The 15030-nt window shown below is 44.4% G+C and overlaps 2 protein-coding genes across 8 annotated transcripts in view; one reads left to right on the forward strand and one right to left on the reverse strand.

Annotated features, from left to right (window-relative positions):
* The window catches only part of ZFYVE26 (zinc finger FYVE-type containing 26), a 53178-nt gene extending 43514 nt beyond the window's left edge, over nt 1-9664 (reverse strand). The window contains exons 1-9 of one of the 6 annotated variants that reach the window (XM_040600475.1): nt 9478-9664; nt 8843-9054; nt 7317-7395; nt 6466-6555; nt 4001-4553; nt 2517-2647; nt 1523-1687; nt 463-551; nt 16-176 (exon numbers count right to left, since the gene is read on the reverse strand). In XM_040600475.1, the coding sequence (XP_040456409.1) occupies nt 16-176; nt 463-551; nt 1523-1687; nt 2517-2647; nt 4001-4553; nt 6466-6555; nt 7317-7395; nt 8843-9033 (1459 nt within the window). In that variant the 5' untranslated portion in view covers nt 9034-9054; nt 9478-9664. The remainder of the gene's footprint in view (nt 1-15; nt 177-462; nt 552-1522; nt 1688-2516; nt 2648-4000; nt 4554-6465; nt 6556-7316; nt 7396-8842; nt 9055-9477) is intronic. The other 5 variants (XM_040600478.1, XM_040600477.1, XM_040600474.1 and 2 more) reach the window with 5 other exon arrangements.
* Nucleotides 9665-10501: 837 nt separating this feature from the next.
* On the forward strand, nt 10502-14977 carry LOC121091285 (galectin-related protein A-like). Of its 2 annotated transcripts, none has more exons than XM_040600801.1 (5): nt 10502-10613; nt 12770-12858; nt 13630-13804; nt 14135-14319; nt 14837-14977. In XM_040600801.1, the coding sequence occupies exons 1-4, from the start codon at nt 10590-10592 to the stop codon at nt 14276-14278; spliced, it is 432 nt and encodes a 143-aa protein (XP_040456735.1). In that variant the 5' UTR covers nt 10502-10589; the 3' UTR covers nt 14279-14319; nt 14837-14977. The 2 variants fall into 2 exon arrangements, with proteins under 2 accessions (XP_040456735.1, XP_040456734.1); XM_040600800.1 differs by lacking the exon at nt 10502-10613 and adding an exon at nt 10620-10697 and having other exon boundaries at nt 12767-12858.
* The last annotated feature ends 53 nt before the right edge of the window (nt 14978-15030 follow it).

Raw genomic sequence — 15030 nt, forward strand, 5'->3', positions numbered from 1 at the left:
CCCCTACACATTTACCCTGCATCTGCTGGTCTCTAGCAGGACCTTTCTGAAGAAGCTCAGTAACATCGTCTTCGTTCAGTGCCAGAAGATTAGTGAGATGATGAAGAGAGTACACCGCAGTGTGGCAATCTAGACTGTGCAAGTGTTGCAAAAGAACCTTCCTTGGGATAGTAATACTGCAAAAGAGAACAAACAAAAAGGTGACAAACAGATTTAGGTCTCTTAGCAATGTTTAAACACATATCTCCCACTAATTCTGAGTCAACTAAACTACTGCAGTTAAAAAGAAACCCAAATAGTTTAACTAATGCCTATGAAGCAATTTCAAGAGCTTGTGATATACAGTCACTAGGAGATGATTTGCCAAGATTCACAGAAAAGAACACCATTTCTATTTGCATACATAAACTGACTAATAGATTTGGCAAGACAGTTTGGAAAAAGTCCTTCTGACCATTTTACCTGTTTTGCTGTATGCACCATTCAAGAACTTCCACTTGAGCCCACAGCCCATCACAGAAATCTTTTAGTACTGAATCATTGCACAGATCCTAAATGGGAAGACAAATAAAAGAAATCCTTTACAACACATCTTCTACTCAGGCAGCAGAACCAAGCCTGTGTCACATATGGGATGTTCATAAGACTTCTTTATCCAGATGGTAACTTTCAAGTGCAGAAAACCGCCAGTTTTATCACAAAGCCAGCAAGGAAGAGCTGTTCTGAAGGAGCATCAAAATCAGTCAGCCTCCACTCAACACACCCACAGACCATGGAAAGGTGGCTATATCCCTTTTCAAGGTTAGCTTTCAAAATGCAAATTATGTTTAACAACAGTCTAAGACACTAACGTCTAGAAATAACCATGTACTAGAACAGATGATATACTGGGTAGCAGACAGTTATTCTCCTTTTCCATGGGCTTTTCTACTACAGATGCCTGCCTGCTAAAATCAGATCTAAGACTTCCACTTTGCAGAGGCTACCGAATAGACTTTCGGTCTATTACCATTAGATGGCAACTCTCTTAAGGCAATACCAGCCTAGACCTGCCCCAGCGATCCGGCAGTGCAAGGCTCCCAGACTCCCCACCTCTGTCATCCAAGCCACTTGCCTGCAGACAGGTACGATCTGAACTGCAACTACACCCTCAGAGTTAGAACCCTCTCTCTTCTTCAAAGATGAAGACTTCCCCCAAAATAAGTGGATCTTTCAGTCACAGCTCTTATCATTTATCATTTCATTTTGAGAATGGGTATGGGAAATTTCCAAGCTACCCTGCTGCTGAACTCAAGTTGTTGTGACCAGAATTAGTCACTCTCCAGGGATGACTCAGTGGATGAAACGACACCCATCAAATGTCCCCAGCTCTTTGCAAAACTAATCCGCAACCATTGCTGTCTTTCTTATGTTAACAGCAAAGGCTGAAGAGATTATGCAAGAGAAACTTTCAGAATCTCCTGGGCAATCATATGCCCTGGACTCAGACTGGAACACAGCCACTTGCTTTCTGCTGATTTACCCGAGTTTTGTGAAGAGTCCATAGCAATGCTTTTGCCGATTCCAAGCTTTGACAATGAGTCCATCCAAGCAATACCAAGAGGCGGCTAAGGGGGTTGAATTCTCTCCTCAATAAGTTGTTCAGTCCTGAGTAGTCTTCTCTTTTCAGTAAACTTAATGCAGTCACCTAGAAAACAAGAGGAAGAAGTATTTATCTTTCCATAATGCAGAGACCTGTAATGTCTGGCAGATTATGTGAGCAGTCACTTCAGTATTAGCTTCACTAAAACAGCGAAGTTCTGCACCTGGAACCTTCCTAAATTTGTTTCCCAAGCCACCAGGTTACTCTTCAGTAAAACTGTCATGAGAAAAACAATTTCAAATGCTTCATACAGAGCCAGCTCACACTCCCTCACTATATTATCTTTACATTCTTTCTATTGATTATGTCTCTGTCACAGGGATTACGTAAGAAACTTGAATGAGCACATTATTTAGAAGCGGAAATACAGTTAATCTTAAAAACTTGCGCTTTAACAGTGAACACCTACCTGTATTCCGTTTCTTTTACCTATGTAAATACATTCAAATAATTTAACACATACCAGGTCTTCAAGCTCTTCAAAATATAAATTTTACCTTGCGAACTAGTCTCACTGCCCCAAGACTACCAGCATCAGGAAAGCAAAGCAAGTAGTTTGAGATCATGGGGTAAATAAAGCAGTGTATCCAACAAAATTACACGCAGAACACAGGACTTCTTAAATTCTGAAGACCTAATCTTCAGTCTGCATGCACATGAACTTTTCCAAAAATCTCATTAAATGGTTTTAGTTCATCACACAGCTGAAAGTAGGGGAGTTATCACTGGTTACTTCATTGTTCCTGTAAGTCATGACTCCTAGTAAACACTATGTGAATACAAAATGCTTCTGTGCACCACCAGGATATGTTCAATACAGGGACTAACTTTAGCCACCATTGGGTTTCTACTCTTAATGATTTTATGGCCGTACCAGAATCTGTTCCAGAAAGTGCTTGCTGCTGCTCAAGCAGTAGAAATAGGCCGTCTTCCAAGCAGAAGCCTCTTCAGGGTCTGAGAACAAACTCATCACAGTTCGCTCTGTATCCAGCTGCTCAGCTGAACCTAAAAATCATCACAAGATTACCTTCCAGTACAGAGGGGTACCTTTGAAAGAAGCATAACTGCTGTCAATTTAAACTGAGAAGCATTCAACATTTCCTCAAAAATTAATCAGCTGTTAGATGTTAACAGTTAAGACTCTCAGATATTGTTACTGGAATAACCAGAAAGCCAAGCAGAGAAATTAACAGAAAATAAGCAGGGCAGACAGTTTCCTCGTTTCCTATCTGGACAGTTGTTAATATAGCAAAAGCCTGTTCAGCACATAGATTGTTTGCATTAGCTCAGGTCACGCAGCCTTTCTTTCTCTAGTCATATGCACCTTATCCCATGTTGCGTGAATTCTCACTTGTGCTCTGAGATGCTATGTTGCTTTGCAGGGCCTTAGCAAAGATTTGTCCAGCACAGGAACTTCTCAGATCTGTGCAAAGCGAGATTTGAACTACTCCCAATGAGAGTGATGCTATCCATATCTCCATTTCTCTTCCCCCAGGAGGGAGCACTGACTGTAGTTATTACCAGAAATGCCGGAGTCTGCCACATCACACCAGCCTGAACTTCCCTTCAGCAATCCATGAGTGAAGGGAGGAAGATACAAACCCTACCGCCTTGCACCTCAGTGTACAGAAGTGAGCAAAAGAGAGTAGGCATTCTAGCTTTTTTCCTCCTCGCATGCTCACCTGCCACCCTCCTACCAAAAGCATGGGCACCACTTGCTATTTAGCTTCAACTAAGATCCTCAACTAAATGTACCAGTCATAGGGAGATAGACAAAAGCTATGAAGTTACAGCCATTACAAAAACAATCGTTGGGCTCCGGCAAGAAAGCAGGTAATCAAACTGCATCTTCTTTCCAGCTGCGATATCAACCCACTCCACATCTCCTTTGACTTCTAGAAGTTTTCTTTTCCAGTATTAAGAGGTTTGAACATTTGGGGATTACTGAGGTAGTTGAACTGTCATTGGCCTGAAATGGAACATCCTCCAGCACAAATAACCTCCAGCTGGAGCTGTACCAATAAAAACTTCATATAGAAATGGAGAGTCAATTTTCCAGTTACAAGAAATATTGTCAGCAGGAGAAATGCTAAACAGATTAAAATAGAGCACAACAAGGGTGGTAAAGGAAGTGCCAACAAGAGAAGACAACATGGACTACAGAACAGTAAGGAGAGAGCCCTGGGGTTCCTATGACAATTCCTTGCTTTAAGTCATTTTAGCATCATCTTTTACAAGACTCAATGGCTTGTTAAGGCACCTTCACACAAACACTGCCTGACATCTTGACAACTTGCCTGTTAAATGCCTCAATGACTTCGTTAAGCAAATGAAACCAAAGCAAAAAGTGAAACTAACCTTTTCGTATTGATTTTGACACCAGAAATTTTTCTCTTGTTCTTTCTATGAGAACACTGCTATACAGGCTTAACAGGCCATGGCTCTGTTTCCTCAGCATACAGCTTAGTAGCTTCTCCTCTCTCAGCGGGCTTCCCTCAGCCCAGCATACATCCAAGAGCTCCCTGAATAGGTGCCGTACTTCATCGGCCTGATGCTCCACCTCAAAAGTCACTATACTAAGAGCAGCATAGATTGTATCCACTAATTCTCTTTGATCTAATCCTGCTGAAATCTCAGAACTGCACTGAAGCCTCTGCAGAGATTTCAAGGAGTCACGAAGAAATTCAACAAAGATGTTTTGTAGAGAATAATAGTGCTGGAGCGAGGAGCTGTGTGTGCCTTCTTCCTCTTGGAAGAACTCCAGTAGGGCTTTTGCCCTCTGTGGAGCCCGCAGCAAAAGCTTCCGGAGAGCTGAAACAACATCCAAACTGAATCTGTGAGAACAACCATCTCTTCTTTTCTTATCTGTGACGTGCTTGTTCTGGCTGCACTCAAATGCTTCAAACAGTTCCTGGTAGGGAAATAATAAAAAGAGTAAGCCTTTCAGACGCCACTAAAATATGAAATATATTACTTTTTAAAGTAGGAGAAACTTGAAAACAAGAAGCTAAATCAGTTTGGAAACATCGCTATTATCCAGGAAAACCATTAATAATGGCCTACTTTGTCCAATATCCTTGCTAGAACAATGGATATGCCCAAATATGTTACAAAATATACAGATTCCTGTTACAAACAATTACACTGTATGAGCCATGTGCTCATAAGCAAGTTACCTTAGTTCACAGGAAGCTCCTACGGGATGGCTGAAGCACTACTGTATTCTACCTCTTAGCAACATATTGATGTGACTATCTTCATACATCAGTAAAGGCATGATGATTCGTGTTCGGTTTTTTTTTTTTTTTTAAATACCTTTTTTTAATTCCAGATTCATACCATCTGTCTACTAGCTGCATCATCCTCACCAACACTAATTCTTCAAACTCAGTTAAAACTCCCAACAGATTCAGAAGCCATTTCACAGACTCCTTTCTTAAGCAACAGTAATTTTTCTTGTTAACAGAAGCAAACCTACAATTCCAGAACTAGGAAGAGGAACACAAACAAACAAAAAAGTCCCAATTAATTCTCCTAAGAAAGAGAGGGAAGATGAGGGACAATCCAGTTGAACAACAATTAAGCAGCGCTTATGGCACTTCTGGATCTATGTGAGTGCTGTCCTTGGCTGGAAGAGACAACTTAGGGAATATGGAGGGGAGAGGTGGCTGGTGTGTGCAAAAATGAGAATATTAGCAGTGGAAGAAAAGGCCACAACATCCTTTTCTTTATTTGCTGGATCAAAACCTAACTCTTACCTACTAACATGCCTATGATAGTAACTGTGAAAAGATAGGAAGTTGCTGAATCTCTTTTTTCTTTGCAATGCTGTTGACAATGGTGGAATCTTTCATGACCTTGGGAGGTTAGATGGTAATGTATACAGACTTTGTTAGTCATTAACAGACTTCAAGCAAATTTATTTTAATCAACAGTCAAGTTTACCTTGTTTGCTTTAATCCTATAATTGCTAATTCTGTACCCTTAGAGAAATACTGAACACCTTTCCCTTACATTTAAAAGCGGAAAACAGCTTCTGAATATAGTAAGTTTTCATTTTCCTCTTAAGAAAAGGCATACAAACAAACAAACAGAGTCTTCTAAGAGTTAGAACCTGTGAATATTCCACACGTCAGGTCTAGTTCTGTTGCACCCAACATCAAATTAGGCCAGTTCAACAGTTAGTAACTCTCCTGATTTTCTGTTCTATACTTGCTTTTGATATTACTCCATCTTTGCGTATTTCCATGTATTTCTCAAATAAAATCAGTCTGCATGTATTAATTAATAATGGAAAAATGGTCCTGGACCTCAAAGCACACATCATACCAATTACCCAATAAAATGGTCCAGCACAGCACCTGAAGACTTGCAGGAAGGGGACAAAGGACCGTGGAGGGGATGAAAATTAACATCGTAGGAAGAAGAAAAAGAAAACAAACATACATCCAAAGTGTGCTTGCTGACTATGGCTTGTTTTGGTTTACAGTGGGTTTTAGCTTTATGATTACTAAAGGCGTCTATAGATATAAGACTGTGGCAAGCAGGTGCAGTCAGGAACAAAGTGTTATAAAGACACGTAGAAAAGCTTGCTCCTTGCCTGCCTATAGCCTCCTCTCTAGCCAGAGAAATCACTTGCAGGCACACTGGATTAACTTTAGAAAGATGTCTGAATTACAGTGACTTTCAGTTGCCTAGAAGATTAATAATATATTAGTATCTCAGGCAATCAAGTTAACAGAAGTACTAACTTTGATCCCAAAACCTGATAAAGTTGGTATTCTGCATATCTCACAAGTAGTAGGGCACACTAAGTAGCTCACCTTTAGGACTTCCTCAGAGACGTCTTTCTGCAGTTCTTCCAAGAACAATAAAAATTCAGTTTCTCTCTGAAGAACAACTGGAACAGGTTTCTGAAACAACACATGAGAATGGGAAAGACATTAGCCAATAAAACTTTTATTTACATTACCTTATAAAAATAATCTTATCTATTTCATAAACATTTTGAGGCAGACTGAAATATGTCACTGAAGACAACCAATTCTCAATTAAAGGCTATTCCACAATTAGGTTCTGCTCCTGCACCAGTGGATTGCATTTACCTATACATCTGGAAACGGAGACAAGTGTCACTTTGTCAGGAATTACATTCCTATCAACTAGAGACATCTTTCCTCAGAAGGTAAAGAAAAAATGCAAGTCTAAGTAGTGGCAAGGACAAATTACAAAAAAAAAAAAAAAGCCATGATCACACATCCCAGTGTACCAATTAAAAAAAAATAAATGGCTAGTTTCTCCCTTACTCATGAAACATACTGCACTTGTCTGTCTGAAAACAGCAATACAGAGAGCACATCCCTCACCATCTAAAGCCTATAATGTAAGAAAGGTGCTACACAAATGCAGAAGTCTATACACTCACTCTGTCCATTTACAGAAATGCTCTATGCTAAAAAGCCAACTTCCACTAACTAAACAAACAAAAATCCTGATTTTTCTCTCCAGTGTGGAGATTAACAGTTGTTTCTTCCCAAGTTTGTTAAAAGCGAAAGCAACGTATCTCTCCAGCTACCTTGAGAACTTAATTCAGTGAAACATGGGAAAGCCTATAACTTAAATAAGCAAGTAGGCAGACATTTAGCACTTGGAAGTCAGCTAGATGTTTCTGTACCTGATTCCTGGCAAGCCATTTTTCCAGCACAAGAAGCCAAAGCCATGCAGTTCTCCATGGGCTAGAATTCTGCCTCCATCTACAAAAACAATAAGCACATACACTGGATTATACAAGGTTGTTCCCATCTCTGAGAAAACACTGCCAGGAGTAATTTTGATTTTTGTATTTCTTCGTGTAAGATGAAACCAAAGTTGACTGAACAGCTGAAGAAGAGTCAGGAAGGAAAAGAATGCAGAGAAACCACAGTATTGGTACTACTTACACATTAACTCAATGATTTCTGCTATGCAAATAACTATTTTTAGATCTGCCAAATACCAATACTACCGCCGTAGTTCTTTGCTTCAAAACAATGAAATTTATTTCTGGTCTAAAGTTCAGTCTGTATAGCCCTCTTTGAGCACTTCAGCAGATTTTTCTGAAATCTGACCATTTGCCAAACACTGCTATTTCCTGTTCTGTCTAGTTCTAACCGAAAAAATGAAACTAAGTTTTAGGTCACGGTGCATAAGCACAGCTCTTTGTCCAAACTAGAAGTGAAGTAATACGCTGCTACTAATCTCCATCAGCTTTTCATGTGCTCCAGTCCTTATACACACATTCCAAAACCTACACAGTTATGGAACACATTCAGTACTGTCAAAGGGACTAGGAAAAAAAACAAGATAGTGTGTTGGCCTTTAAAACTCTTAGCACTGCTAACTTAAGCCTTTAGATGTGATAGCCCAACTATCAAAGATCAAAAAAGCTTATGTTTCACATGGCCATTAGCAACATTCATCTAACCACATGCACACATTCCTCTGACTCTTAACTGCTGTCAGTGTCAACTGTTGCTTAGAACCTTTACCAAAAGGTTACAAAAATAATAATGTGAATAACTATGACCATCTGCTTAAAGAAGGGGAATACCAGTGCTCCCTGAAGTGCTAGAAAGTCACCCTTCATATGCACCTAACTGAAAAGCCAAAATCAAAACTAACTAGGATTGAGTAAAACCAACACCATTTCAAAATCCAGTGCAAGAGAAATAAGAAATCAATACTATAATTTTTTAGAGTTGTAATTTTTAGAAATTGGAAGGTCTTTCAAGAGCTGGAAACAAGAGAACATTTTAAATAACTACACTGTTAATGTTGGAAGTTCCATTTCTAAATTAACTGAAGCTCATTGTCAGAGAACTGTCATTTCGAATGTTGCATCTCCTTCTTATCCTGCAGTAAAATCCAACAAAACCAGTTCTGAAATGCTTCCAAATAGTTTTAAGCTTGTATCAATCACCATGTCAACTGCATAAATGAACACAGCTTGTTACCTCGTGGGCTGGGCAGCCTGCTAAGTGTGTGGGCAGAGGTAAGTCCTCTGCGTTCAGGTAAGAGCACACCTGGACACATCCAAGGCACCTCAGCACTGCAGCAAGCGCTATTTCCCAGATTCCACCTGTCTCCCACTGCCACCACTAAACTGACCGCTCCTCCTCTTTTACACTCCAACCTACTGAAGCAAAAGGGTACCTCACTTACCTCACCCCCACGGGACAAGCTACCAGCGCCTGAAGAACCGCTTCTACCTTCTCAGGGCCGTCGCCGTGCCACTGGCTCAGCTGGGGCACGCAGGCCTGCGCGAGTTCCCAGTCCCCATGCTGTACGCACTCGCAGAAAAACCCGAAGAGCCGCTCCAGAGAGACCGCTTCTTCGTTTCCAAAGGAATGCATCTTCCAGGAGGGGCAGGTGACCTGCGGCAGGGTGACACACGCGCAGGCGGGTGCCGTGAGGGCACGCTAGGGCACCGACAGGGCGCCAGGGCCAGGCAGGGCCAGGCTCCGGGGGGCTGCCTCCCGCAGGGGCGGCGGGGTACGGCGCCAACAAGCACCGCGGGCTGGCAACGCGGGCCGTGACCGCCCCGCCGCGGGTGCGCCGCCCGGGGGCCCGAGCCCAGCCCCGCGGCATGCCCCCGCCACTCCGCACCGCCGCCCCCGCCCCCGGGCCGCCCGTCGCCGCGGGGGTCGGGCCGTCTGGGAGCGGCGGCAGCCGCTCGCCCCGGGCCGCGCGCTCTGCGGCGCGCTCTGCGGCGCACCCGCCCGGCGCCTCGCCCTCCCCCGCAAGGTCCGGCCCGGCGCGGCGGCCCGCGGGGCCCGTCCTGGCGCGGTCCGCGTTACCTGGCGGGGCAGGATGCAGCCGCCCCGGCGGCGCTGAGCCCTACTGCACCGCCCCGCTACCGCCACACCTCGCCGCCGCCATCTTGGGCATCGCCTCAGCTGACCGCGCCGCCGGGCGGGCACGCGGGCAGGCGTCCGCCCATTGGCCGAGCTGGGGCAGAATGTAAATAAACCGTCATTTTTCTTTGGGGCGCCTGACGCCGCCTCAGGAAAGTGGCAGGGCAAGCCCCGCCCTCCCCGCTAGCCGCGCCCATCCCCGCCCACCGGCACGCCGCACGGCCTCCGCCTACCACGCGCCAGCTCCGCCCCGTGCTCGGGCCTCTCGTGGTTCCGATCGACTTCTGCCCGAAGCTCCGCCTCCTGGCGCGGGTTGGGCCGCGTGCCACTGGCGCGGGAGGCGGCGGGGCCCGCGGGGCGTGGGGCGGGTGTAGCGGCCGGCGTCGAGGGCTGTGGCGTCTCTCAGAGCGGGGGCGGCTATATGTATACGTATATTATGTATACCTATATACAGACATAGAGAGAAAGAGGTATACATATTGGGGTATATACGGATATGAGAGTGTGTGTGTATTTGCCCATTGTGTATGTGTATAGCCCTATATGCATACCTCACTCCATATATATAGAGGTCTATATAGGGATATAAGTTACGATACACTTCCCCCTTTGAGAGAGGACAGAAACGGTACCTAAATAAACAACTTATATGTATAACATGTAACTTATATGTATAACATTCACAAATACAGTGTGTTTCGCACACACAGCATTTTAAATACACCTGTAACAATGTGTAGGTATAGATACAGGTACAGCTACCGAGGTCGGCTTGCCAGGCACCCCTGTGCGAGGTGGCGGGGTCCTGCCCACCCTAGCAGTCCCCGGCCCTCTCACCCACACCGGCTGTGTTCCTTCCGAGGTCCCCGTGGTGGGATGAGGCAGGGAGGGCCATGACTCAGCGGCTGGGCTGGGTGGTGTCCAGCCAGTGTTCGGCAGAGATAAGCCCCCCCCAGCATCCTCCCTTTATTCCGGGCTTTTTGTTTGCTTTTGTCTTGACGCGCAAAACAAAAACTCCTCCAGGGACTGCTGTGGCGAAGCGAGTCTGAGCGGTCATGACAGAGGAGAGGTGTCCCAAAGTAAGTGATCGAGTGAGCCCCCAGGGCTCCTGAACAGAAAATATGGGAAGGGGTCTATGTCTGTGCGCATGCGCTGCAACCCACCAGTAAGCCATGTAAGATGCTGCAGGAGTTTGTACCGTTACCTCCGACAGCATCCCGAATATTTGTCACCTGTACTGTCAACTCAGTGTCAGCAGAGAAATGGCACGTGGGTAGTCTTGCCTCTGAATTTACTTCAGCCATGCTGGACGAGCTGTAAGTGTTGAAATGATGTGGTGTCATTCAATCTATTCTGTTCTGATTCCCCATGCCTTTAATGGCGGTGCTTACTGTGGGTGCAGCTCTGCGCAATTTCTCAACGTGCACTTTCAATTTGGGGTATTATTTTGTATCTTGTCTCTTGTGTAGGCAAGGAAGGAGCTTTAGTGGGACACAGGACCCGCATGAGGATGATGTTTATTTAGCGTGGGATTGTTTGTGCTTATTATCTATTCTCTAATTGCTTTATCCAGTTTAAAGTAACTCCTTACAGTCAGACTCCTTACTTGAGGAGCTGCTCCCTCATGTAAGATGTCTCAGGTGCTGACGATTTTCTTTTGTTACAAAGTTCAAAACATAGCTGCTGGAGTCACCTGCCTGCTTCTGCAAGGGTAAATGTACAGTATTAACAGTCAGCAGAAGTGCTGTCAGTTTTGAAGGTACTTTTAATTGCTTCCAATATGTGCCTTGTTAGGAATTAAAAGTTTATGTATCTGTGAAGCTGTAAAGGTGTCTGGATGTAAATATCAAATGTGGAAATAAATTGTTTAAGGCCATCTTAGCAGAAGATGTAACTAATATATTGAAATTAGGAAATGGAGTATAGGCCAAACATTTTTTGTCTTGAATTTGTGTTTCCATTTAGCAAGATGGCATTCAATAATTTAAAAATCTAACATTGGTTAAATTTTCCATTAAAAATACATATGAAATACCCATAGCAACTTACATGAGAATGGAAGCTCATTTGATGTGAGCAGAAGTCTATGGGTTTCCATGCTGATGTAGTGCTTCTCATAGTCAAAATAGTAAACCATGCATGTATTGTGCAGGTCTTCTAGCAAAAAATGTCTGAGTTTTTACCTTGGAACACTGGAATGATAAAACACTTTTTATCTAAAATAGGGTCTGCTGTGTATTGCCTGGGAATGTTATCAGTGTTACACAAATTGCAAATAACGCTTAGTGTTTTATAGCAGCTTCTTTCCACTTGAATCTGCATAGGGACTGATTACACGCTACAGTGCAGTACTCTGGCCTTTTATGTTTTAAAGCCATGTCTGAAACTGAAGTCTCACAATGTCCCTGCTTTAGTTTCTCCACTAACCGTGGAAGCTGTTAGAGAATTACTTGGAGCAAGCTAGGTGTAGCTCTGAGCTTTGCAGCTACAGGTCTCTGTGAACGGGACAAAAGTAGATCTACTGGGAAGCCATGCTCTGGCCTTGAAAAGGAGATGAGGACAGGTGTGACTGGGGTAGCTGCAAGGACGCAGCTGCATTTCTGTCAAGTTGGCCTACTAAAATCTGTTAACGAATTTGAGCTGGCAGAGTCAGTTCGCATGGAGCCTGCGCTCCGCATCATGCTGCCGCAAAGCTTTCAATCTGCTGCACGGAGCGCTGCAAACAGATGGATTGTGGCCAAGGCAGCCATCACCAGCTCCTCCCAGGTGTGCCAGCTACGTGGGTTCTGTCACTTGTGCAACATGTGGGTCCTTACAGCGCTCACGGTGCCAGGTCTGGCCCTGGGGAGTGGTGCCAGTCCCCTGAAGACAGCGGTGGCGGCTGCCAATGGCACCTGAGGTGTGAGTCGGGGTCAGTCACGCCTGTCTGGCCGGTGGAGCGCGGGCAGCTGCCACTCCTCTCACTGGCAGCCCCTTTGGCCAGAAACTGTCCCCTGGGCCCGCAGCCCTGTCAGGCAGCCAGCGCCTCCTGACCCCTTGTTGGGTTATGGTCACCCTCTCGCTCACCTCAGCTGCCAGAACTGACAGCATTGACACCAAAACTGCAAGAAATATTTTTAAATTTTTTTTGTACACGTAAAAGTAAACTCAAGTTATGTGAGATGATCAAAGCAGCTGTTAAAGCTAGTTTACCATGGCATGACTGACTGCAGCACATTTTCACTGTTCTCTGCAGGCGGAGCAGTATGTTGGTGAAATTAAAGGTGGCCTGAGACCCGCCATGAAACTCACAGTCATAGGAATGGTACACTCCAACCCCAAGAGGTAGGTGGAGGGGCTGGTGTGGGCTTCACCCTGTCATACACGCTCCTACCTGTCCTCTAAATTCAGAAGTCTTCTTGAGGGTCTGTACTCTTTGGAGGAAAAAAGTTAAACACATTCATAATTTATGGCTTGCTTTAATTTTCCTGCTCCTGGGCTAAGATTAAAGGGGCATGAAAGAATTCACTGTTCAGCCTTTCTGACTGCCCTGTCAGGATTTTCTACTCCTTGCCCTTATCTAATGCGAACCAGAGCAGGCACACAAGTGGCATTTCTCCTCCAGGAAGAGGTGCAGTTCTGAACCTGCCTCTTGGTTGTATGCTGGGCGCTGGAATCAACACCATTTAAAATACAGCAGCTTTGGCAGAGGGGGTGCAGGTTCATTGCTGTGTTTAATCTGGGTGACAGCAACTATGCTTATCATTACACTTTTTTTGCAACTACAGTGATCAACTCCAGTGCTTCCACTGGTGAAGAGTTTGCCATAACCTCTTTTAGGACACACATTAGAATTGGCTTATGCACAAATGTTGATTTGATTCCAGTCACAAGAGAGGGAGAGCAACATCAGAAGTTGCTAGCATCCTACTGGAAACTGGAGGAAAAACAAAGACCAGCTTGTTCTCATCCTTTCTGCACTTTCTAAGCCTATAGAAGATCTTGTTTCAGCTTGACAAGAAAGCAACATCTGTCTCTAGTCTTTATAGGCATCTGCTGTGCTCTACATGTCTTTTCACATTTCTGAAAGTCCTAGTCATTTAATATTTTTTTCAGCTTTTCAGTGACGCTGCTCTGTGATCCAGTGGATGCAAACAAAGATGTTGGGCTGTTATTTACAGTTAACTTTAGTGACAAATCCATCACCCGAAATGCACGAATTGCTGGAAAATGGGGAAAAGAAGAGAAGACTATTCCCTACTTCCCATTTACAGCAGGCGACACATTTAAGGTAATTTTTGGGGTACTATGAATAGGGTGGAGAAAAGGATGGGAGAAAGTCTGGAAGCTATGTGTATGAGACCACAAATAGCTATCAACATTGCCAGGTTAACTAGTCTAGTACAGCACAGAGAGAACCAGTTCAAGCCCTGACAGGAGAGATCCATTTCTTTCTCTAGTCTTAGCAAGAGAACTCACTATAAGGAGCTTTACAGTATCATCTCAGCAGAGGGGCATTTCAGAAGCCCGTGATCCCCATCACACGGGGTTCTATGTCCGTGCTGGTGAATCAGCTCTGCTGCTCATCTCTAACACCTTCCCCTGTCATTTTCCTTTGCAGATGGAGCTCTTATGTGAACACCAGCAAATAAGAGTCTTGCTTGATGGACGGCAGCTCTGTGATTTCACTCACCGCATTCAGCCCCTGAACTTGGTGAAAGCTTTGCAGATCTCAGGGGACATCAAGCTTACCAAAGTGGCTTGAATAAATGGAGACCAGAGTATCACCAGAGGACAGAGGCAAATGTACTTCCTCCTATCTGAGAAATGTTTTAGCTTTTTCCCCTGGCTGGTTCTGGAGAGTGGGACCTGTATCTTTTTAATTTGCTGATGTTTGAAATACACAGTTTTTCCTGTACACACTCAGCCATTGCAGAGCTATGGCTGGTCCAGGTAAATCAGAGAGCTTTTGCTGAAATACTCTTTTGGCCTCCCAAACTGCAAAATTTATGATATTATGCAGTATCTCACATCCTTATAGTCCCCTAACCCTCCAGGCATGCCAGCTGGTAGAGCTCAGTCCTCTACGGTGGGGTAGCTGTTACCCTTGTGACTAGAACTGGGCAGTATACAGGTGGTAGGACTGAGAAAAGAGAAGCAGATTTTCTTTTAAGTGGATAAGGGAGTCTGGTGGGCCCCAGCAAGGCTCACGTTATCAGGAGGGAATTGCTTTTCCTGGAAGCTCTGCTCAATCAGCACAAAGCCATCTGTGCTTCCCAGTACAGAGCAATAAATGCCTTACCAGCATCCCTGTCTCTTGCAGGTAGCATTCTCGTGAATTGAAAGGTTTCAACAGCTGTGGATCTCACAGTCTTCTCTGGAACAACCCTAGGAAATGGTATCTGTAGCTGAAACTGCATTGCCCTTTCTTGTATCTAATTAAAACTACATCTTTGCTGGCAAACTTCTTCACCAGCTCTGTTAAATATTTGAATGCATGTGAATGTTGTGCTGTTA

Source organism: Falco naumanni, chromosome 7, assembly GCF_017639655.2.
Source record: "Falco naumanni isolate bFalNau1 chromosome 7, bFalNau1.pat, whole genome shotgun sequence".
Lineage (NCBI taxonomy): Eukaryota > Metazoa > Chordata > Aves > Falconiformes > Falconidae > Falco > Falco naumanni.

What these genes read in the sequence shown, in the direction of transcription:
- LOC121091285 (XM_040600800.1), top strand. Translation starts at nt 10,656, where the DNA reads ATGGGAAGGGGTCTATGTCTGTGCGCATGCGCTGCAACCCAC. An exon ending in GTACACTCCAACCCCAAGAG is followed by an intron (nt 12,859 to 13,629) that starts GTAGGTGGAGGG and finishes TATTTTTTTCAG; the next exon opens with CTTTTCAGTGACGCTGCTCT. An exon ending in CAGCAGGCGACACATTTAAG is followed by an intron (nt 13,805 to 14,134) that starts GTAATTTTTGGG and finishes TTTCCTTTGCAG; the next exon opens with ATGGAGCTCTTATGTGAACA.